General features: G+C 44.6%; 1 protein-coding gene across 2 annotated transcripts in view; it reads left to right on the forward strand.

Annotated features, from left to right (window-relative positions):
- The window catches only part of MAST1 (microtubule associated serine/threonine kinase 1), a 492,671-nt gene extending 469,522 nt beyond the window's left edge, over positions 1-23,149 (forward strand). For both annotated transcript variants that reach the window (XM_085654477.1, XM_085654478.1), the window contains 4 exons: positions 2,508-2,630; positions 4,274-4,410; positions 7,535-7,725; positions 18,796-23,149. In XM_085654477.1, coding sequence (XP_085510603.1) covers positions 2,508-2,630; positions 4,274-4,410; positions 7,535-7,725; positions 18,796-20,693 — 2,349 coding nt within the window. In that variant the 3' untranslated portion in view covers positions 20,694-23,149. The remainder of the gene's footprint in view (positions 1-2,507; positions 2,631-4,273; positions 4,411-7,534; positions 7,726-18,795) is intronic.
- Positions 23,150-23,800: the final 651 nt, after the last annotated feature.

Genomic DNA, 23,800 nt, shown 5'->3' on the forward strand with positions numbered 1-23,800 from the left:
CAGGTTTGTGTCAATTGCAGAATGTTTTTCAGATTTATTTGATAGAGAAAAAGGGTCTGGTTTAGAGTTTGGCAGAGGAGGTACTCTGTTGCAGCTGCTAAGGAGTACCCTCTCTATCAAACCCTTGGTCCGCCCACTTGATTTATAAGTGGTCAGACCTTAAGTATGTCATCGTCGAAGTCTACTCCAGCTCCGTCGTCAACATATTTGTCCAATGACCAGACAGAGTATGGACTTTCGGAGGTTCTCATATAACACCATTCGCCGATTTATAGCAGATGGTGTTATATATTTTTTTTTCCTGTTCGTTACCGCCAAGAAAAACATGGCGGTAAGGGACAGTAAAAATTAAATGACCCTCACACCATAGGAGGCAACTGCTATGGTGTTGGAGTCATTAGTTTTTGCTTTTTTAAAACCAAAATCCTCCTTTAGGATTTTGTTTTTAGAAAAGCAAAAACTTGTTAAAGGTTTGACAGATGGCCATAGTGTTTGACCGAGCCAGCTGTCACATTCTTAACACATTGACAGGATCTGCTGTGCAGCGGTTCCTGTCAATGTTAAGAGATGTCCGTAGTGCTGGCAGGCATCTCTAAATGCGTAATACTGGTGCTCCATCAGGGCGATGGAGTATTCCACTCCAATTCACTGGCAGAGTATATAGTGTACTCCTTAGTCATGGCTGATGCAGGTAAGAGCGGTGGGGCATCGACAGACTACAACGAGGGAAAATAAAATTTAAAAAAACAGAAAGCCACTTACCTTGCGCTCGCAGCATTGCAGAGTAGGCGATGCGGCGAACGCAAGGTAAGTGGTTTTCTTTTATTTTATTTTCCCTCGTCGTTATCTATCGACTTACCCCATGCCCCTTCCCACCGCTCTACCGCTTCTACCTGCACTGTCCGCGACTGGTACTCCATACTTTAGACTAGGCCCAAAATTACCAATTCAAAGTACTTCTTTTCAGCTTCTGATGAGCACCTTGGCAATTCACGGAGCAGCATGAGCCAGTACATTTTGGTACTCACTATCTAAATAGATCCTAGGCTTTTCTGACTGTCTGAGCTAAACTGAGGCAGGTTCTGTTATTGACGAGTGGGATATCGGGCCACAGTTGTGACAGATGCTTCCATTTCTGTCTGTGAAGCACAGCTAGAGAATATGAGTATACAAAACACCGACTAGATCAGGAGGAAGCTCTACTCTTCAACTTGGTAGAGTTATCTCTGAAGTTGTTTGGACTGAAATGCAGGAGAGCATTTAAGGGATGTTTTACTTTTGTAAAGTGAGACATCTGCAGACACAGATACTTCCATTGGAAGCCTTAAGTTTAGTATAGTGGTCACTGAAACATCAAATATTATTGACAGTGGACACTAAGGGGCTGAGTTAGAGTTCGGCGGATGGTTTACTCCATCACAAATGTGACAGATATTCCATCTGCTGTATTACAAGTGCCATAGGATACAGTGCACTTGAAATACCGTGGTAGCGAGATCCATCATGCGTGTGACTGAGTAACCCATCCGTCGAACTATAAATCAGGCCCTAACACATAGATTTAAAAAACAAATGGGACCTGGGCTTAGAAAAAAACTTTGTGCATCATTAAGAAATGCTAGAATTTGACCATAGCAGTCTTCTTCAAGGTTATGTAAGTCTTTAGAGACCTTCTAAGATTGCTCTACAGAAATTCCATCTAGCAGTATTTTCCAGGGAGACGAAAAACCAAGGGAATCGGAAAAGTGGATTTAGATTTCATTTGTATTTTAAGTCCTATGGAATACTTAATCAACAATAGGGGAAGATTACATAAGGGCTGTAGAGGAAGGAAAATATAAACCCCACATATTCATTTATTTTTTAATATTCCCATCATCGTGTCGGGATCCCAGCATTACAATGGGGAATAATTGGTTCATGGGACCCATGAAAGATAGTAGCCTTTGAGAATTGTAGTTACAGGCAAACAACTTTTTCTTTCGTTCAGTACCGAATTTTCCAAAGGTTCACATGCTTTAATTGTTTCATGCTGTCAACCTGAGATCCTAGCCTGACAGCAGCGAATATTGAAACCTGTGAATCTATGAAATATATCAATAGTGGAGAAAATGCAGTTACAAGTAAGTCAGCATTTCTTCCATGACTTCCCAAAGTATACCCTTTACATTCCAGTGTTTTCAGTGATTGAATCCAATCATTTGCATTTTCCTACATTGTTGATTATTTTGCCAGTGCCCAACTTCATTTGCAACCACTGTGAGAAATGAGTTATCTTGTTAGTCTACTGTGCCACAACTTCATCTTCCCCATGTCACTCCACCTTTCTCTTCATCTTGCTTGGGTCAAGCTTTGGTTCTTGCATCATTACCAGTATAAATGTGTATGTAACGTCTCTTCCCAGAGTCTGGAATAATTCAAGAAGCTTGGAGGCCGGGCATAATTAGATTCTGAGTTGGACCATAATATGCTGCTTATGATTCTCTTGTTCTGTCCTGTCTTTGCAGCACGTGGAAGAGGGTGGCCCTGCCCACGAAGCAGGGCTCTGTGCCGGGGACCTTATCACTCATGTGAATGGGGAGCCAGTCCATGGTCTTGTGCACACTGAAGTGGTAGAGCTCATTCTGAAGGTGAGTTAGAGCTGCAAGTACCCCCCTACAATGTAACGCGCCAGCGGAGGGAAACAACCAGCATCAATAATCATCAGCACTCCTATTCATCAAGGAGGGCAGAAATGGGACATCCGCCAAATATTGCTGAATCTCCCAACCGCTACCACCCCTACCCCATCGGTTCTCTCACATCATTTACAGGGCGGGCAAATGTGTTTTCCCAAAGGCAGGCAGGCAGGGCCCCAGTAGGAACAAAAAGTAGCCCTCAAAAATGTTCAAACTGGCCCCCTCAAGTATTCCCCACTCTCTCTCTTCCATCTATCCATATTCTGTCTCCCTTCTTCTATTACTCTCCACATCCACTCACTGTCCTTCGTCTCTTTCTTTTTGCTTATGCCTCCCACTGGGCAAGCAGCAATGAAGTGACACAGGGCCACCAGCAGTCCTGGGAATACTTAGAAAACTGCCTCCAACCCCCATGGCATACATTGCAAAATTTTATATGGAGAAAGTGGGAGTTTTAAAAAAATGTATCGTGAGACTATATTTCCTCCATTGACTTCTATTGACTGAGAGGCAAGTTCAGTTGGGAAACAGCCAAAATAAAGCCATTTTGGCTTCAAAACTCAAGAGTCTCCCACCTGAATTGGGTTATTGGCATGTATACACCGGGGAAATGCCTGACGAGATAAAAGGACAATCTGGCCCTGATGGCAGAGCTGTAGCTGGCTCTGCTGGGAAAACTTGTGGCAGACGCAGCAATGGAATAAATAGTACTATTGGAACTGCCCTATAAAAGGGTATCCCCTCCGACGTCATTCCCAGTGGTGGCACTTCTGACAAGGATCCTCATTTCAACCATGGAAGTCCAGGTCAGAAAAGGTCAACAAATATACCCCATGGGATGAAAGGAAACTCCAATCTTGTGTGACACATTAGTAATGTTTTCCCCAAAGATAGCGTGGGGCTCTTTGGGTAAAAACTTAAGTGCTGGCAGGTTCACCATGCATGAAGGAGATGGCAGACCTGCTTTTATTGTTGTCCCTGAAGCCATAGAGCAAAAAGCTTCTTTCGGGAAAAATGTCCACATAAAATGTGGGCGCATCTCTGTCCGGTGTGCCGAAGAAAGGAGGGTCAAAGTTCTTGCTCACCAATGGACAACCACAGCCTCAGTGATCCTCTAGCTAATAATATTCACTCCTACCTTATCACATAGTATCATTGGTCCTCTTCATGCCACGGTAATCCATTCTCTCACACTACAGGCCAAATGGGCACCCAGCATAGATGGTTCTCCTTGTTCCTCTTAATCCCTGCTTCTTTGATGGTGATGCATTGAGGAGCACACAGCATTGAGGATCCTCATACTCCCTCAATAATCCCTCGTCCCCTCTCGAATTATACCACAACCCTGAGGTGCACACTGCAACCCTGGTGCTTGTCCTGCTCCAGTGCTACATTCACTCACATTATAAAGCAGTGAGAAGTGGGCATCATTGGTGGTTGTTGCCCAACTCACATTGGATCCCTTTTTTACACCCCATCCTATTTCTTGGTGCTGAATTTAGAGAGTGTCTGCTTTCTGTGTTCTGTGGCTTGTGCATTTATTTTTACTCATTAACCCATATACCTCTTCTACTGTGCTTGGCATCCGTGCCCAGAGTGGAAACAAAGTCATGGTGACCACCACGCCGTTTGAAAATACTTCCATCAAAATTGGACCTGCGCGCAAATCCAGCTACAAGTCCAAAATGGCCCGAAGGAATAAACGAACCATTACAAAGGAGGGTCAGGAGAGGTAAGACTCAGGAGGGAGGGTGCTCAGGGGCGTGGGTGGAGGTAGGATCTCAGAGCCTTAGAAAAGGACATGGGTAAGTGTGTGTAGATAGAGAGCCTGGGTACTGTGTAATTGTCCCATCACTCTATGAACTTAAAGTTGTGTAGAACAGGGTAGGGTATCTACCAGACCTGGTAAATACCCTAGGGTCAGGTATTTACTGAACCGGGTAATACCTCATGTTCCGAGTTTCATCTTGGAAATGAAGCATAACATGCAGAATCATGCATTCAACAAGCCACATTTAGGGGCATATTATCAAGGACGGCGTTAAAATTATCGCCGGTTTAGCGGCAGAAAACTGCAGCTAAAACGGCGATATTGGGCTTGATATAATGCCCTGGAGAATTCCAATAGAAGCCCATGTTCATACCAGAACATGGACTTCTATTGGAATTCTCTGCGGCATATTATCAAGCCCATTATTGCCGCTTTAGCAGCAGTTTTCTGCCACTAAACTGGTGATAATTTATAACGCCGTCCTTGATAATATGCCCCCTAGTTGTTTAGTATTTTCCCGGGCCCTTTTCTCTGATAAATTTCGGCAGGTCAATGTATCACGAAACTGGTTATTTTGATAAGTTTGCACAGGGATCGGAATTCAGCCCTGAACTTGCAATCAGGGCGTATAACGGTTGTTTATTGAGGGGTGATTAAGCAACAACTGAATTATAGAGAATGGTGTATTGCATATGTGATGTTTGTAAACCCACATGCAGTTGTGTCACTGTGGAATTGCATTTCTATAGCACTTCTGTAGAGCTGCAGAGAGCAGCACCTCTCCCATGGGACCCACATTCCTCCCTGTCTGTGGCTGCACAGATTCTGATCTTTCTGCCATCTGGGCTATTGAGACTGGCTTACTGTGATGCTGCTCTTTATTGTAAACACACACAACACTGTTTGGCTGTCTGACTTGATCTGTGCTATTTATATAAATCCATAAGGATACATTCTAAATATTTGCCACCATTAAATGACAAACAAAAATGGTGCTGCTATGCCTGTTTTTCTACCATCCGTTTTCTGAGCCACAGGTTTTGGGAGTTTAAAACTTGCATCAGAGCTGAGAGATGTTTTGAATGGTAATGCAAGTTTAAAATTATTTTGTCATACTTTTTATTTACTGCTCTGAATATGACAAAAATAACTGAATGTGTGGGGCGGGGGGTGATTTGCTCTGTTTCAATAAGGTAATGTCCCCAAATGGGCTTTCAGAACCCCTGAATTTGATGTTTAAAAGTTGGTATGGCAGCCAAACTTGTTATGCCAGTCTGGGGAGGACCTCAAAGGCCAAATGCTCCAGGGACAGAAAAGTGATAATGGTTTGGACTCAATGGCAAACGTTTGCCCCAGATGTGTGAGACTCTGTCACCTCACCAAGCCAACAGGTGAAGAACAAATGCTCACTTTCTGTGCTAAAGTAATAATTTTGCCCACATTTCTAGTGTGCTACAGCAGGGCAGTTCACCTTTCGACCGGAAACAGTGATTAAATTAAAAACAAAGCTACAGACGGTTTCTGTGATCCGCATCACGCCAGTAGCACAGTTCTAGAGCTGCAGGGTCTCGCAAGGAGATAGTCTTAATGCCACATTTTCAGAATAACTTATTTCGTCTAACTGAAAACTGTTTAGGTTTATCGTATATTTATCTTATGTGTGAACCTTGAAATTCTGGCACTGACACCTCGTCCATGCAATATTAAGGCTAGACACATTGCCTCTCTTTGTAAAAGGATTAATATGCTGCCGAAAAGCAGTCTATGTGGATCCTTGCCTTCTCTTCCTGTACTCATGACTGAGATTTGCAATAGCAGAATAAGATAGTTTCTTAGTCCTATTTTTCGATTGAAGAGCTTTACCACTTGTCTGAAGGGCTGGTCTGTGGCCCACATGGGTTGTCTTATAGTAATAAAGATATCCCAAGGGTGGCCAGCATGGCTTGCACCCAGAGGCAATGTCAAAGCAGCTTAGTGTGAGCTCTTTGGAGAATAGTGACCCCTCTGTTATTTTTTTTTGTTTAATAGTAGGCCACCCCTAGCTTAAGTGGAGCTCAGGAGGGCCGATCTGTCTGCCGTAGGTGCCTTAAAAAGGACAGAAGCTTAATGTATCCCTACGCTCTCAGCCCCGATTATTAGTTGTGCGGTGTGGAATTCTCATACAGAAATCTGCTCCACACAACTATAAGTGGGAAGTTGTTTCTATCCCTGGATCTTCCAGGTGCCGAAACACCACGCCGGGCACCCCCACCCACAACCTCACAGCCCTCTCACACACCAAGCTACTGCTCCACTTCAGATTCCACCTACTTAGGTAGGTGGGCAGGGACCGGGTATGGACTCTGACAGAAAATACACCTGGCTGGAAATTCAAGCTATGAAATTGCTCTGGGAAAGGGCTGTCCCGGCTCTGGTCCACATCTTCCTCTCGACCATCCATCATGACACAGGGGAAGCTTTCTCTGTTTAATGAACCCAAGTCCCTTCTGTAAACCTCCAATCTTCCCGCTCTCCTGCACTGGCACCTCACAGACATTTACCATCTGCTCTGTCTGCGTTAAACCCCATGGAATTGGGTATTCACGGGCAAATCCTACCTAGTAAATCTGGATGTCCACAATAATTCCTTGTTCTCTGTGGTGTTTCTGGTAATACAAGGAATTGTATGTGGTGATTCTGCCCCATAATGGAATTTCCGCTGCCTGGTGTTTCTGTACATAAAACCTGCTCACTGTTTAATGGCAGTGATGCGGAATGAGTGACACTCCATTGACCTGTTTGAGGCCAGTGATGGAGAAAAGACTCACCTGACATACATGAAGCCAATGATAGTGAATGAGTGATAGTCAACTGTAGTGTGATGCCATTGATGGGAATAATTATGGTGGCACTCAAGGGTATGAGGTCAGTAACAGTGAATGAGTGCCATTCCTTTGAAGTGTTTAATGTGAGTGATGGGGACTGAGTGAGAGTCCCTTCAAGTGTGTAGATCAGTGATACCGAATGAGTCGATTGAAGTTCTTACGCGAGTCATGTAGAAGCGAGTGAGACATGGATTTTCACCACATTCCAATTTCTTTCACAGCAGTAAAAAGAGGAGCTCCTTATTCCGGAAGATCACCAAGCAGTCTAACCTTCTGCACACGAGTCGCAGCCTCTCCTCCCTGAACCGATCCCTGTCTTCCAGCGACAGCCTGCCTGGCTCCCCGACCCACAACCTCACAGCCCGCTCGCCCACGCAGAGCTACCGCTCCACACCGGAGTCCACCTACCTTGGTAAGCAGGGTGGGACCATGGTGTAACTGGGACAAAAAAAAAGCACGGACACCAAAATAATAGTCCCCCATTAGTAAATTTGGAGAGTAAAAAACTGGCTCACCTTTGTCAACTGAGTAACTGAACTTTTTAATACATATTGCCTAGGTGGTTTGTGAAGGGTGGAGGACAACACACATTTGCTACAGGAAATGTTTGTGGCAAAATGTGTCATGTTTCTTCCCTATCAAAAAGATAAGCACATCGACACATCCCTGCTCTTCAACTCACAAAGTGCTTGTGGTCTGTCAATCTTATCTTCAATGAGATAATAGCACCCACATTGCACCTTCCTCATTCTCTCAATTGTGCCTCCCTCTTTTCCTTTCTACTGGTCCTGCTCTTCCAATTTTGCTATTCCCCTGGGAGCTTTAAGTGACTGTGCCATCTTACTCTGGTGCCTTAGCTCCGGGCACAACTCGAAGTTGTGTGCTAAGTATGATCAAATGAACCCGAAGGTGATTTAATGTCGAGAAGAGAAATGTCATGTTTCTGAACACAAAAAGAAGCTGTGGTTTTCGTGCACTTCCTGCTACCATTCCAAGTCATGGGCTTGGTCCCAGTCCCGGTCTCAGGCTGTCCCCAGAATCGCTCCACTTCCTGCTTGAAATCCTCAGGTAGGTCACAACCTTTGCACAAACATAAGAAAGCGAAGTGTGATTTGACCCCATCCCGCTACTCTGACTCCAAAGAGAAATCAGGAGGGTATCAAGATTTAAGACACATTACCTCGAGGTCACAGGCCATGGAACCAATTCCTTGGTTGGTCCCAATGCATCTCAAGTTTCCTGAACCATTGTCGACTCCTCAGCAGATCAAAGCCCTCATAAAGGCCCTGATGCAAATTTTAAATGTGCTTCTGGCTCCCTCTTATGCGCCTTTGGTCCCCACAGTAACACAGGTGCCTCCAGTCAAATTACCGCTGGTTGGTCCTGCCCTGATGCCTCCTGTTCCCTTGGGACCTGTGACTAGGTCCATACTCACACCAGTACAGACTTCTACTCTGGCGCTGAGGTCCATGCCATCCCATCACTGACACAGCTGCTGGTTGATGACCTGGTGAATGCTTATTGCGGACCCCAAATCAACGTCAGCTCGATTTCGACATTTGTCACACTAAGAAAATTTAGAAGCACAAGCAGTTGTCTTACAGCCTAACTCTAACCAAATGCCTCTTTCACATCACAGCTATCATCAGAGGCTCCATTTTTTGGGGGGTTCTGACTCTGGTTCTGCCAGAATGGGGTGCTCCTCAGAATACTGATGATGATGAGGCAGATAGCTTACTCCCCCCTCAATATACTGATGCTGCCTCATTCCTTGATTTCCTAAACACCAATTGGTTTGGTACCTCCCCTGAGACTGAGCTTGACTTGCCACATGGGACCACCAAAGGAAGAAATTTACACATTTGCAGTGGTGGTACAGAGGGCAGATTATTGTGAAGGCCTCAACCAGTAAAGTAATCCAAATTTATTTCCAAACAACCTCTTCGATAGAGAGTCCAAAAGAGTAAGCTCTTAGCAATCATGTTTTATTCTGCCAGCCTGGCATTGAGGTCTGTAAATGCAGTCTGTCTGTTGTGCTCTATACACATGCTCTTTGGGACCTGACCGGTGAGATTTTCCCTGTGATCCTGAGACCTTTTTGGCCCAAGACAATCCATGATGGGCAGGATGCAACAAAGTACATCATCTTCGCAGGCCTGGATATCACGGGCTGCATTGGCATGGAAGATATGCCTGGATAGGATCAATTTGATTTCCCAGATATGTCCAGGCGTCACTCATGGATATGCCCATTGATGGGTCTCGCCTCTTTTGGGAGAAGGTGTAACACTTTAAAGATAGCAGAGCTACAGCTCATTCCATGGGTCTGTTTACCCCTGCAAAGGTGTTTCCTGTTCAGTTCTGAAACTTCAAGGGATATTCCAGAGGCCTAGCATACAGACAGAGACATTCCCAGACAGTAGACAGCCCAGTCCTTTCGGTGCTGCAGACTCGAAACCAGCGGTCATCAGTGGCATCAGTCCACTAACTCCTCTACCCCTACTGCTGCATCCAACAAACTGCTTTAATTTCCTCTCAGCCGCACATGCCCAAACAGTTAGGGACAAGATCCAACACTTACTCACGGATTGGTGATCCATCACATCTGACATAGGGGTCTTGTAAAATGTTGAAAAAGGCTATGTCCTACATTTTCCTTCCTCTCCACCCAGCATCCTTCCCACACCAGAACAAATGTCAGAAAAGCATCTGTCCATTCTGCTACCGGAGGTATGCCTGCTGCTCATTAATTGTGCCACTGAGAGAACTCCAGATTCGAAGAAAAGCAGATCTTGTTATTCCTGATACTTCTGTGTGCCAAAAAAGGATGATTGTCTAAGGTATATCTTAGGCCTCCGGCCTCTTAATCTCTTAGCTGCCGTCCTCCTTACACTGCCTTCTTTCCAGACAGGTTGGTGTTGCGAACCAGGGCTGATTTCCTTCCTAAGTTGGTCCGTCTTGCCCAGTCACTCATTTGACCGTCTAACCTCCACCTCATCCAACAAAAGAGGAGGAACAGTTACATCGGCTGGATCTTCAGCTGGCGGTTAACTACTACCTGGACCGCACCAAGGACTTCAGGTTGGATGACCATCTCTTTGTCGACTACTGCAACGCCAAGAAGGTTAAGGCAGTTGGGGAGAGGAGTTGGCCTAACGGCTAGGGCACTCGACCTGGGACCTGGGGAACTAGGTTTGAGTCTTGGTAATGACGCTGAACATACTGTGATTCTGGGCAAATCACTTAATCTCCCCGTGCCTAACAAAAAAAAAATTTAAGTGTATCCTCATGTAACGTAACTGGTGCTAGGTAAAGCGCTCTGATATCTGATTGGATTCGGGTCAAGTCCACGCTATATAAAACTCTGCAAGCAAGCAGTACAGAAGAGGACTCTGTCTCATTGGATCATCCTCTGCATCAAGATCTGTTATGGCTTGGCCAAGAAGTAACCTTCTTAAGGGATTCAAGCTCATTGAACCAGGGCTAGGTCAACCACTTCTGCACTTGCTCAGTCTTTAAGGTAGCAACATGGGCTTCTTTGCACACTTTTGCCAATCATTACTGCCTGGATGTGAAGGTGCATAGGGATGGACACTTTACCAGGTCTATCATGCAGGGTTTGCTTGTTTACTCACCTATTAACTCTCCTCCTGGGCAGGCTATTCCTGTGAAATCTGTTCTACAGGTGAGGAATCTGCAGGTAGAAGTATCCATCGGAAGAAATAATTACTTACCTTCACTAACAATCTTTCTGGTGGATACTCTTTCTGCCTGTAGATTCCTCACTGTCCCGTCTGCCTCCCCGTTCGATGTATGAGTTATAGGTAAAGTTGTTAAGATTCCATCTTATAATATTTTGGTACTGCAATCCTTCATCAACATCAATCTATCCAAATTTCACCTCATAGGCTGGGGAAGAAATTTGGAAGGAAACTGGTGTTGATGAGCTGGGGCAGGCGTTTTATGGACTCGGTGGTGATGACTAAGTCCAGCACCCTCTACCGGCAACCCCATTGCATTGAAGTTTCCAGATCCACTCTGATGCCTGGGCTTTGTTCTCCAAAAGAGGAATCTGCAGAAAGAGGTATCCCTCATAAGAAATAGTTACTTAGCTGACACCTGGCCTTCGTTCTACCAGTGAGAAATCTGCAGGTAGACAGAAAGATTGTTACAGAAGGTAAGTAACTTTTTCTTTCTACTCAAATGGCCTGTCTTCATGATCTGTTACATGGGCACGATTCCCCCACCTGCAAAGGCAGCAAGGACTACTGACTCTACTTTGTGTATTCAGGAAACCAGCCCCCAGAGCACTTTTCAAAAGTATACTTGGGTGAGGGGTAGTGTTGAAAGGAGGTGATGACCTCTCTCCTTGTTATAAGTTATCATTCTTTAGTATTGAATCTTTCATAGATTCACATGCGTGAATCTTCCCCATCATCATGGTGTGAGTCCCACGGTACATTCTAAAGCAGTAGAAGTAGTATCGATAGCTTGCAACCGTAAAAAGACATCAACTTTTGTAGCTTATGTATATCATTTAAGAAAAAGAACCAAACTCCAGCCAATCAGGTGATAGTGCTCCAGCGCTGAATACCACAAATCCCCTCGCTACAGACTGGACCACATTTCATTCACTCATTCACTGATGGGGCCCATAACACCAATCATTCATTCTACTTTCAGTATTAATGGTCCTCGAGAGAGAGAGAGAGAGAGAGAGAGGGGAGTTTCTTTCTTTATTCCATGCGCTGGAAATGGGAGGAAGAGTGCACCAATCACCTGATGAGTAACGACAAGTTTACCTATACCTCCCTACCTCACCAGGATCTCAATACGTTATAACCTAGCAGTTCCTCCCATATTATTGGCCATGGATCAGCTAGTTGCTGGGAATAGCAACCCTTAATTCTTCTAAACAATATACATTGAAATACTTCAAATAAGAACCCGACACAGTTCTTTAAATGAATAATATGTTTATCTAATTAAAGCATAAGGAAATCATATAGCATTCAATATTTGGTTTGCATATTTACCTAATCTGGCTAAATGGCGTCCTGTATGTCAAATTCAGATCTTTCGTCTCTATGCCCATAAATCAAAGAATCAATTCGTAAGTTAATAGGGCATTTGATCAGTCCATCAGAGTCTCTGGTAAGCAGCTGTCCAGCAGTGTCACCGTCCTCTCCGTCAGCATAACGTCGGGCAATCTGGTAAAGAGATGGTGTGCAAAAGGAATAATGCCCTACCCTCTCTAGTCTACTTTTATAGTACATTTTATCAACAAATGTTTCAATACATGTTTCAGAACAAATTTAATTGGTTAAACCAGGATCATTCTTCCTGATTCTCATGCATTAAATGTTGCATTAGATGCAGCTTCTCAATTTGTGAGTAAATTAGCAACAGTTTCTAGTCCATTCAGGGCAAGTTGATTCCCATGCGGGGTTGTGTCCTTAGTGTCATCAATTATAACAGTTCATAGTTTAAGAAAGTCCATTGTTTGATGCTTGGCACTTCTCCCAGGATGTCCTTCACGGATACAGTCTGCCTGGGGTCAGGACGAGGTTATTGTTGCTCATCTTTTAGTGCAGGCGCACTTCACTCAGTGACTTCTCTGTCTTGTCGGGGCGTCAGAATAGGGATGGCAGCCATTTTGTGGCCACTCCAGATAGGTCAACTTAAGCAAAGAAACATAAAACGTAATTAATACATGGAAATGACTATTAAAATGTTATTCCCTCACTAACCCCTCTATGTGTGTGTATTTATCTAGCAAAAGCAACACGCATTGCAGTTTATCCTCACAATTTAAAGCACGATTCACAAATCACATCACAAAAGCAACATATAACATGCCGATTCTAAATATCTGACATTAGTATGCGTACAAAATTAGTTTACGTATCAATCGAGCCATGCAAATGCGTTTCCCACGTGTATTTTCTAATTAGTAATGTTGATTAATTAAACACAGCAAACAATTATTACTATTAATGTTAATCAATTATTCATGTTAGTTCAAAATGATGAAATGGAGGAGGTATACGGTTCATAGGGAAAACCTCGCTCCAGCAATAGCACCCTTAGAGCACTCCCAGCAGAAGCATCTTCACTCAAATTTTCTACCGCACGCTGTGTGACAGGGAGTCTCCCTGAGCTCTCCTCCGTTTTCTTCAGCTTAACTCAGATATGGTATTTCCAAACTACTAAATACTGCATCAGGATGTCAGAATATTTCAAGAAAGACCTCTTAAGACCTTGTGGGACCTGTGGAAAGAAAAGGCTGCATTCAGAAGATCCCCATAAGGAATGTATATATTGCCTTCATCCTACCTAGGTAAAAGACTGCAAATATTGTAGAATGTTTTCCTCAAAAACTTTCAAGGAGAGAGAGAGAGGAAGCTTTTTTTGTGGCTTCAGAAAATAAAGACAAAACTGCTGTTGTTTCTGAGGAAGAAAACAATGAGGATTCTGTCACCTCATATGCAAAGCCTAAGAAAAGAGAAAGGTCACAAGGGTCACCAGAGGGACACAAGAAAGCCTTAAAAAAGGTACATCATGGGTCTTTAAAAGGCTCTTCACATAGAGAAAGGCGAGAAACTACTTCCTCTGAGACAAAATCTGAACCATCTACTCCATATACGGCCTTGGCTTTGAAGCTCGCAAAACCCTCCTCAGACCCAGTTTTAGTCAAGTATAAACTGACTATGAATACCTCATTGACGACAGTAATGCCATCAAACTCATCATCGTTGATGGTGATAAAGTCAAGACATCTACAACCTGTCGTCTACTACTGCCCCATCTACGACGACTACCTCATCGATTTCTACTACCCCGGCGATGACATCCACGTCGACGACCACCACCTGATTGACAAAGACGAAGCCGACACCGTTGGCGGCCGTGTCACCACCATCAACGAGAACACCGTCGACGACGCACGCAGGAGAGAAGATTTCTCCATTGTTCGCAGTGAAAAAGAAGCCTCCAATGCTGGTTCTGTCACCGGATATGACCTTGTCGATGGCACAGCAATCTGCTCAAGATGATCTGCGCCCAGAGTATACCTTCCTTAGAAAAGTGTCTCCCTTACCACCAAGCCACTTGTTGCACTTAACGGAGTCTGATGACAACAATGCCAACCCTTTTGGAGCGGAATATAGCCCATCATAGCTCCATGTTATGTATCAGGAGGAGGATGATGATAAAACGTATTAATACTGTCCGCCAGTATATCAAAGGCAATAATATGTTGACCAGCAATATCAATATATGGAGCAGTCCCATCATTTTGCTCCACCTGAAGGGATGGTCCAAGTCCCCATAGCCTTGGCGCCAGACCTAGAGGGCATGTTGAAAGACTACTACAAACATTTCCCTACACCTGTAGGGACAATCTCATATGTGTCTACTGCCTCCAGCACCTAGATTGTCAGTTCCTTTACTGCCACCTGTGACACCTAAAATGACACCAAAGTCAAACATTGCCATGCCTCCTACAGATGATCCATCCTCTTTGGTTAATAATATTGAGGAAGGTGAAATTCAGGACACCCAGTCAGTGGCCAATGAGTAGGATGCCTATCTCATCCCCAAGCCTTCTCCTCTGGTGCCTCAACAAATAGATTCTCCACCAGGTGATATTGGTGGTTTTCATACTATAATGGAACGTTCTGCTACATGTTTTCAGCTCCCAATGACAGTGAAGCAATCCAATTGCTTCCTGTATGATTTTATAAAGCAGTCCAGAAAAACTGTTGAAGCAACCCCTACAGTAGATTACATTTGGGGGGAAGGGATTAAAATAATGAAAATTAGAGCCACAGTGACAGTGGTTGTTCTGAGAATAGACAAAAAGTATAAGGCCCCTAAGGACTCTCTGACATGTCTTGTAGGATATTCAAAACCAGACTCCGTTATTACACAGGCTGCTCAGCATTGTTTGAAGAACCCTCTGCACCAATCTCAACACCGCCTGACAAGGAAGGCAGACGCCTTGATAATATAGAGAAGCAGTTCTCCACCATCTCAGGCACAACTGTATGTGCAGCTCTGGATATTCTGGGCAGTAATGACCGCCAGATGTGGTCGGACATCGCCACATATCTGGATTTTCTGCCAGAAGATAAAAAAGCGGAAGCAAAAGATTCTGCTGGAGGGAGAAAGATCTGTGTCGCAATTTATAGATTGTGCTAATAACATAGCTTTCCTAGGTTTCCAGCAGCTCGCCAGGTCAGCGGTCATTAGACGCCAAGGTTGACTAAAGGCTACAACATATCTTCCTGAAGTCCAAACAAAAATACTAGCCATGCCATTTGATGGTGACGCCTTGTTTGGCTAGTAAATTGACAGCCCCTTACTGACAATAAAGGTGGAGAAAGACACTGCAAGATTATTGGTTACCTTACAGTTCTGAAAAAAACCTTTCAGAGGTGCCCGTGGAAGAGGTTCATATTCCTACCACGGGGATATCAGCGATACCAGCTGTACCAACCCTATCAGCAGTCCCTTTTGGCCTGCTTAGCAGCATCAGCCATACCGTGCACCGCCTGCAGCCGCCTTTCCAAGCAACAGCCACTGAGAAAAAAAACAATACCAGGAAGAGACACTGACAGGAAACACTGATGATATCCTAGTACCAGTTACATCTCCTTCAACATGCTATTCTGTCATTGAACGAAGTTCCCAATGCCACCATCAATGGCAAAAGATTAAAATAGACAAATGGATCCTGAATCTTAACACATATGGCCATACCCTAGAGTTCACACAAATTCCACCCATCACTCAACCAAAACGAGTACCTACTCCACACCTCCATCTTCTCAGCAAAGAGGTGTTAGTGATGCTGAACAAGGGTCTAATTGAGAAGGTCCCACATTCTCACAAAGGAATGGGATTCTATTCCTGCTTTTTCCTGGTAAAGAAGAAATCGAGAGAACGGCGTCCCATTCTCGATCTCAGAAAGCTCCTCAAGTACCTCAAAAAGAAATCCTTTTGGATGGTCACTCTCTAAGAGATCCTACATCTCCTCAATCACTGAGATTTCATGGTGTGTCTGGCTTTCCAAGTTTCTTATTTCCATATCCCTATCCATCCCAAGCATCGCAAGTTTCTCAGATTCACAGTAGCCAACACTCACTACCAGTTCAAAGTCCTCCCCTTTGGTCTAAAGTCGGCCCTTGGATATTCACAAAATGTCTTGCCCCAGTGGCAGCCTATCTGAGGCAGAAAGGCCTTCAGGTATTTCCATACCTAAATGACTAGCTCATAAAAGCTCCATCTGCCCAATAAGCACCGAAGGCCACAGCAATGTGTCTACGAATGTTTCAATCCTTGAGGCTCACAGTAAATTTGCCAAAGTCTATCCTCTCTCTCTCAATAAGGTTACATTTCCTAGGAGAAAATCTAGATACATTACAGGACAAAGCATTCTTGTCCACAAAAAGCAAACAAAACTCATTACACTGGCTCATATCCTCTAAAAAACGACGTTTGTTTCTGTTCGTCTTCTCAAATCTCTTCCTGGCATGATGAGATCTGCCATTCTCTTAGTAACTAATCTCTCATCAGACCTAATGTTTCTATCGCCAGATCCCAAGTACATACTCACAACAGTTGCCTCTATAAGGGCTGGGGAGCTAATCTGCAGGATCTCCAAATAAGTAGCAAACGGAATATCTTGCAGTCCAAGATGCATATTAACTTACTGGAACTCAAGGCAATTTCCCTTGCCCTTCAAGTCTTCCTACTGAGGAAGATCTCTGGCAAAGAGCCCCCATTGAGGGTGCCTGTTGGGCATTGCAGTGCCGGCTCTACGAGGAGCAAACGCCCTAGGATGAAGCATGACACCTATCCAGGTGTGTGAGGGCATTTGATTCTTGCAGGGTTCCGTCCACTGTGTACCATACAACTGTGTACCATACAGAATAGTCGTTGAACCATATAGACACTCATCCTTCTTCAGGAACTGCATACCCAACATACATTTGCTAGCAATCCAATGTCCTCCCAATTTCATCACCTCCAGAACAGGTTTTGCCATAGCTACTCTCTCTGGCCAGAAAAAGGCCTGGTGCATTATTCCATTAAAGTGCATTGAGCAGCCATCTCTAGGCACCAACAAACATTAGGTTCTCCTTCTCTGTGGTTAAACAGACAAATCGCACAGTTCCTTAAAGGTTTATTCAGAGTTTTCCCTCCAATAAAAAAGCCTCCACCAAATTGGCAACTAACACATAATATTGTCAAAACTGATGAAATGCCCTTTCAAACCTATTCTCAGAGCGGAACTCAAATTTCTAACTTGGAAGATTGCTTTGCTTTTAGCTCCTACTTCAGCAAGGAAAGTATCCGATCTTCAGGCTTTCGCAATAAAGGAACGTTTTTTTACAATTTAAAAATAATACTGTGATTCTCTAATCCCAAGTTCATAACTAAAGTTCCAACAGATTTCCATCTCAATGAACCTGTTGTGCTCAAGACTTTCTTTCCAGATCCATACACACCTGCTGAACGAATTTTGCATACCCTTGATGTAAAAAGATGCTTTAAGTTCTATCTGCATTGCACAGAGCATCTACGTACTACAGATCAAATGTTCCTGGCATACTGAAACCATAACAAGGCAGGTCTGGTTTATAAGGCCATCATAACAAGATGGATTTCAGCAGCCATTCAATTCTGTCATTCTAAGGCCAGTCGGCCTTTAAGAGGAAAGGCTAAGACACACTTGACCAGGGCAGTCTGTACAACTGCGGTCCTGGAGTGCCTGTCTAAAGGAAAAATAGGCATACGTTCACCCAACGCTATTGCCTGGACTCGGCACTCGAGATTCATCTGTGGGGCAAGGAATGCTTTGGCATCTTTTCCAATAAGGTGAGCCTTCTATCATAACGTGTATATTTCTACCCACCATCCGCTATTGGGTTACATAACATGATTTTACAGTATATGTTATTTGACTGCTAACTATTCTGATTCAAGCATTTGAATCTATTAAAGATCCAGTACTGGGGAAATAAATTGTTATTTACCTGTAACCCTTACTATCCAGTATTGGTATATTTCATAGATTCACATGCGACCCACCCTCCTCCCCTTGGAGGCTCTCCTTCTTTGTAAGTGGTGACTATTTCCACTAGTGCTTGAAAATCTGTGGGAAGATGCATCTGCTGGGATTGTTCTAAAGGTGCTATTGCCTGGAGTTTGGTTGTTTTTCTTAAATGATACCAATAATCTACAAAGGTCAATGCCTTTTTACTGTTGAAAGCTATCTATACTATTCCTGCTGCTTTAGAATGTACAGTGGGATTCTCACCTTGACAACGGGGAAGATTTAAGCATGTAAATCTATGAAAGATACCAATACTGGACAACGAGAGTTACAGTTTTTGGGAGATCATGGGCTACTTCTTGGTTTCATCCTTGTATACGCATGCTTCTAAAGTGATCCACTTGTCTCTTTTTCTCACAGGGACTTCTTCCCAGAGCAGTTCTCCAGCCTCCAGCACACCCAACTCCCCAGCCAGTTCCTCACACCACATCCGTCCCAGTACTCTTCATGGTCTGTCTCCAAAACTGCACCGCCAGTACCGTTCAGCTCGCTGCAAGTCTGCTGGCAACATACCACTTTCACCGCTGGCCCACACGCCTTCACCCACCCAGTCCTCCCCGCCTCCACTGCCCGGACACACCGTAGGCAGCTCCAACACAACACAGAGCTTTCCAGTCAAGCTGCACTCCTCACCACCTGTGGTACGGCCGAGACCGAAGAGTGCTGAACCACCACGATCACCCTTGCTGAAGCGGGTCCAGTCAGCGGAGAAACTGGGCTCCCCACTTACTTCAGAAAAGAAGGTGGTGATGCGCAAGCACAGCCTGGAGGCTTCACACTCCGACTACAGGAAAGAATTCCACGGGGAACTGGGCCTGCAGAGCCTGGTGGAGACGGACGGTGAAACATTGGCCCTCGGAGAGGCAGGAGCGGTGAAACAAGTGGCCATGCGCAGACTAGGGCGCCAAGAGTCCCCACTAAGCCTCAGTGGTGAGGCGTTAATTGCTAACCGGGCAGAAAAGAGCAAAGAGCTTACGGAGCCAGAGATAAGCATCCCCCTAGACTTGAAGGGCAAATCCACAGAAGTAAAGACAGATGAAGTCAAGATGAGAAGGCCGACTTCGACCATGAAGGGGGAATCCAATCGACATGGTGAGAAAGAATGGGAGAGACACAGGTATCCAACTCACATGAAGGGTGACTCTAAAACTCTGGAAATAAATCTGTCTTCAGTGGAGCCCCCAAGAATCAGTGCAGCAAACGAAACACATCCAAGTAGTCAGAACGAGGAGCTGAGTAGGGGGCAAGCGCTATGTAATAGCTCCATGAGTTCAGGAAATGGGCGGGCAGTGCTAGCAAAGGATGGCACCAAGACCAATGACATGCACACATTGACCAGTTCCCTGCCTTCAAGTCCATCCACAGCGAGTTCATCCAAAGTGGATTTGATCTGTAGTAGTGGGGGAGTCAAAACTCTTGAGAGAGGCCACTCTGACGATCGGAAGGTGGGCTTGGGAGATCTGCTGTGCAAGAAACACCAAGGGGTACAGACTGAAGACACCTATTTGGCCTCTCGCTGTCAACAGAAGGCCTTAAGCCCAGTCCAGGAGTATGAGGTCATCAAGCGAAGTCCCCTCGGAATTAAAGAAGCCACAGATGAAGTATCTTCTTTGGCTGAATTTTGCACTAATATGAAAACTAGGGGGTGCTGGACAGCAGACCCTGTCCAGGTCCCTCTGTTGGCCAAAGATTGCCCCGAGAAACCTCTTGCCTGGCCAGAGACCATAAAAAAAGTTGAGAAAGAAACTTTGCCTTCAAAGGAGAATCCTCAGTCTGCCGGTCCAGACGTGACTCGAGATGTGCCACCTGGTCTCATGCCAAATCGATCCAACACTGTGGACCAAGATGGCTCTGCCAGTGATGTTATGAAGGTTCATAATGGCTGTCATAAGGAACGGTGGTTCTTGGAAGTGGTTGAAGAACACACCACGGTGACATCAGCTCCTGCCAAATGCAAATCTGCCTCCCCAAAGCTATCACCCTCTGGCATAGAACAGTTTGATTCCTTGTGCCTAGGCACTACCACAAAAGGGGGGCTGGTGACGGCAGTGAGAAAGGGCATCATCGAAGAAAAACTCATAAGAGCCCCGGAGCAGAAAAACAAAGAAGATCGCAAGTCCGTAGACAAAACGGCACTGGGGTCCACTACTGGCCAGACCAGGTTAGAAGTGGAGCCCGCTGCAAGAACCCCTGCAACCGGGGTTCTGACAGACTTGGCCCAGGGGGCAATTGGGGAGAAAAAGGGCACAACGCACTAACGAAAAAATATGATGGCTTCGAAAGAGGCCCTGCCCCCAACAGAACAGTGTGAGTGAAAGTGGTATTGGCAGACGTGCCTTGTAGAGGACGGTTTGAACACATTGTTCATGGCACAATTAGTAGAGCGGATTGTTGGGGGAGGGGGAGGTGTGGGGCTACAATAGTCAGTTTACAGCTCTGAAGGCGAGTGTAACATAAAAACACCGCCATTTTGATTTTTCATTAAGAGCGTCTGTTCCCACCTCCCATTGCCAGCCTTTAGTACTTGACCTGCTGCGGTGCACTTGTTGAGCCCTCCAAACTGTAGAGTACTGAGGGACTTCTGATGGTCCCACCTCTAATTGAACAACTCCCTGCTGCTCTGGCTGGCCCTACCTGCACACGTCCCTTCCTGTTTCTGTGGCAGCGCATGCCCTATTTCTGTGCAAACCTTTTTCTGTGCATACCACCTCCTCTGTGTCTGTAAACATATGTTTAAGCAAAGTCTTGCCAGAGAACTACTCCGTAAGTCCGTGCTAACCATGCGCTTGGTCTTGTCCCATCCAAGTCATTTGGTGTTGGGGCAAGTCCGGTTCATTTTCTGGATCACATGATGACCGCCTCAGGAAGCCTGTGATGGCCCAGAGCATCAAAATGAAGGTTGTGATCGCCACCCCTAGAGAGGGGTATGTCTGTGTGTGCAAGTGTGATTTAATGTGTGATCCCCAGTGACCCTCCAAATGCCTCAGCTGCCAGCCGAGACCTCAGTGGTGATCACACCTGCTTTTTCTCCAAGACAATATGTACCAGAGACACAGATTATGACTCTCGCACAATGGAACCCCGTGCAATTCCCACAATACAAAGAGAGCAGCCATCGCACCAGGAGACCGACGACCCACTGGCACACCGCGAATGCACTTATCATTATTGTTGTGGGGGTGAGACCTGCTTTCCTAGTCCTTGTGGGATACATATTCTAGGGCTACAAATCCTTTTTGTAGGTTGCTATTCCAGTTGGCAAACACTGCGTTGGTAGGATTCGTAAAACTGTAATAATCAGTATGAACAAAAAAATTATTTAAGATAATATGACAGAGCTTTAAGCTTAATGGAGGCTGAAGTGTAATCGTGATAGTAGGTCCCACCTAGAAGCTGTTTTTTTAGGTACATGAACGATGACCTAAATGGACACTAGGGTGCAAACAATGTAGGGAGTTTGGAAGTGAGGTAATAGGGGAGTAGGTGCAACGTCACTTTTTGACCCCAAACTGAAGCTGTTATCACTGAAAATATGTTTTGGTCAATTACCAACAATCCGGAAAGTGGCTCGAAAGCTGTGCTTGTTGGTCCACCAGAGCTCAGGTCCCAGGCCTGTCTTCTTCTACTACTAGAAGGCAATGGGGAGCAGTCATGCTGTTATTTTTTATGATCATTTGGTTCAAATGTCTATGATGTCTTAACGTATGCCTAATATATATATATATATATATGTATATATATATATGTGTGTGTGTATATATATGTATGTATAAATATATCTCCAGGATATAGAGCTAGACCCACATCTGTATAGTGCAGCTCTTTCTATGCAATGTTTGACTTTGATTTCTTGCCGCGGTTAATTTGATTTTGTAGAGAAATGGCTGTATTTCCTCTTCCTGATAGAGACTTGTCATTGTGTCAATGGTTGATGAAGTTTTTATCCTCTTACAACTGGATGCTGGAGGCCCAGGCTTAGGATCTTCCTTGTGCAGTCGCTGAATAGACCGCATTTAACACAGTTGTAGGAGTTGGAGTCATATGATGGTAATCTCTGCAGATGATAGGCTCACAGAGGAAGCCCCACCCCTTACAGGTTTACACGGGAGCCTTGGGGACATAGTTCTGCAGTATACAACGTCTTTGAAATAAACATGCTCTCTTCTCTGTCTTGCTAGTCCAAATAAGTAATAGCAGTTTATTAGGCATGACGTCCTGCAAACTCATCCTCAATATAATGATGGTACCTGCCACCAGGAGCTCTCTCCCAACTTGATTACTCTATAATCATAAATTATCATTGCCTACTGGCAGCCTTCTCTAACAGCAAGCTCCGAAACAACTTAACACTGCACACCAAATCACATGATCATAGGAGTGCAATGGAGATGGGGTCAACCACCCTTACGAACTACGCGGTTCCCTCTTCCCCACAAAGGCACCGGACTCAACTTCTTAGATTAAGGTGCAGCAAATTTACTTCACATGAAACAATGTGTTGTATAGTAAACACTGCAAACCAATAACATTACACAATAGAAAATATCGCAAAATACACAGCAAACCCGAACACAGCAGTGCACATATCCTATTTACATCCCCATTTGGGGGCAAAATAGTATAGAAAGACCAGGTGAGATAAACTGACACATCAAACATTTCTGAGAGCTGAACAAAAATGGAGGTGGCACCAGGTATGAAGTCACAACTTCGTGAGAACGAATTAGTTCACAGTAATATTTTATTCTTCTTTATACGAAATGTAAAAGCAACAGCAAACGCATTTCATTCCCTTTAAAGGAACTTCATCAGGGCAAGAAGTGTTCAGAAAAAGAGCGTTTTATGAGAATTTTCTCTGTAGGTATCCAAAAAGACAATCATCAAAATGTAGTGAGGTATATATGCTGGCAGCGTTACAATTGACGCTTCTCAAGAAGAGATTCCACACCCACGGTCCAGGGAAGAAGCTCTTTTTCTGAACACTTCTTGCCCTGAGGAAGTTCCTTTAAAGGGAACGAAACGCGTTGGCTGTTGCTTTTACATTTCGTATAAAAAAAGAATAAAATATTACTGTGAACTAATTCGTTCTCACGAAGTTGTGAATTCATACCTGGTGCCACCTCCATTTTTCTTCAATTGTCGTCTCTGGTTTTCCAGTGAGATCGAAGCACAGCAGGTCTCGGAGTTGATTGGCACAGGATTTATACGAATATGGGACTTTGATACTGAGGTGCGCACCATTAGTCGGCTGTGTAATCTTTTGTCATTTTAAACATTTCTGAGAGCTCCAGAGACCGCATAGGGCATTGGTCCCTGCCGGAGCATCCCATGACTCTTGGTCATGCCCCACATAAACTCTGGAGTA

Source organism: Triturus cristatus, chromosome 4_1, assembly GCF_964204655.1.
Source record: "Triturus cristatus chromosome 4_1, aTriCri1.1, whole genome shotgun sequence".
NCBI classification, from domain to species: Eukaryota; Metazoa; Chordata; class Amphibia; order Caudata; family Salamandridae; genus Triturus; species Triturus cristatus.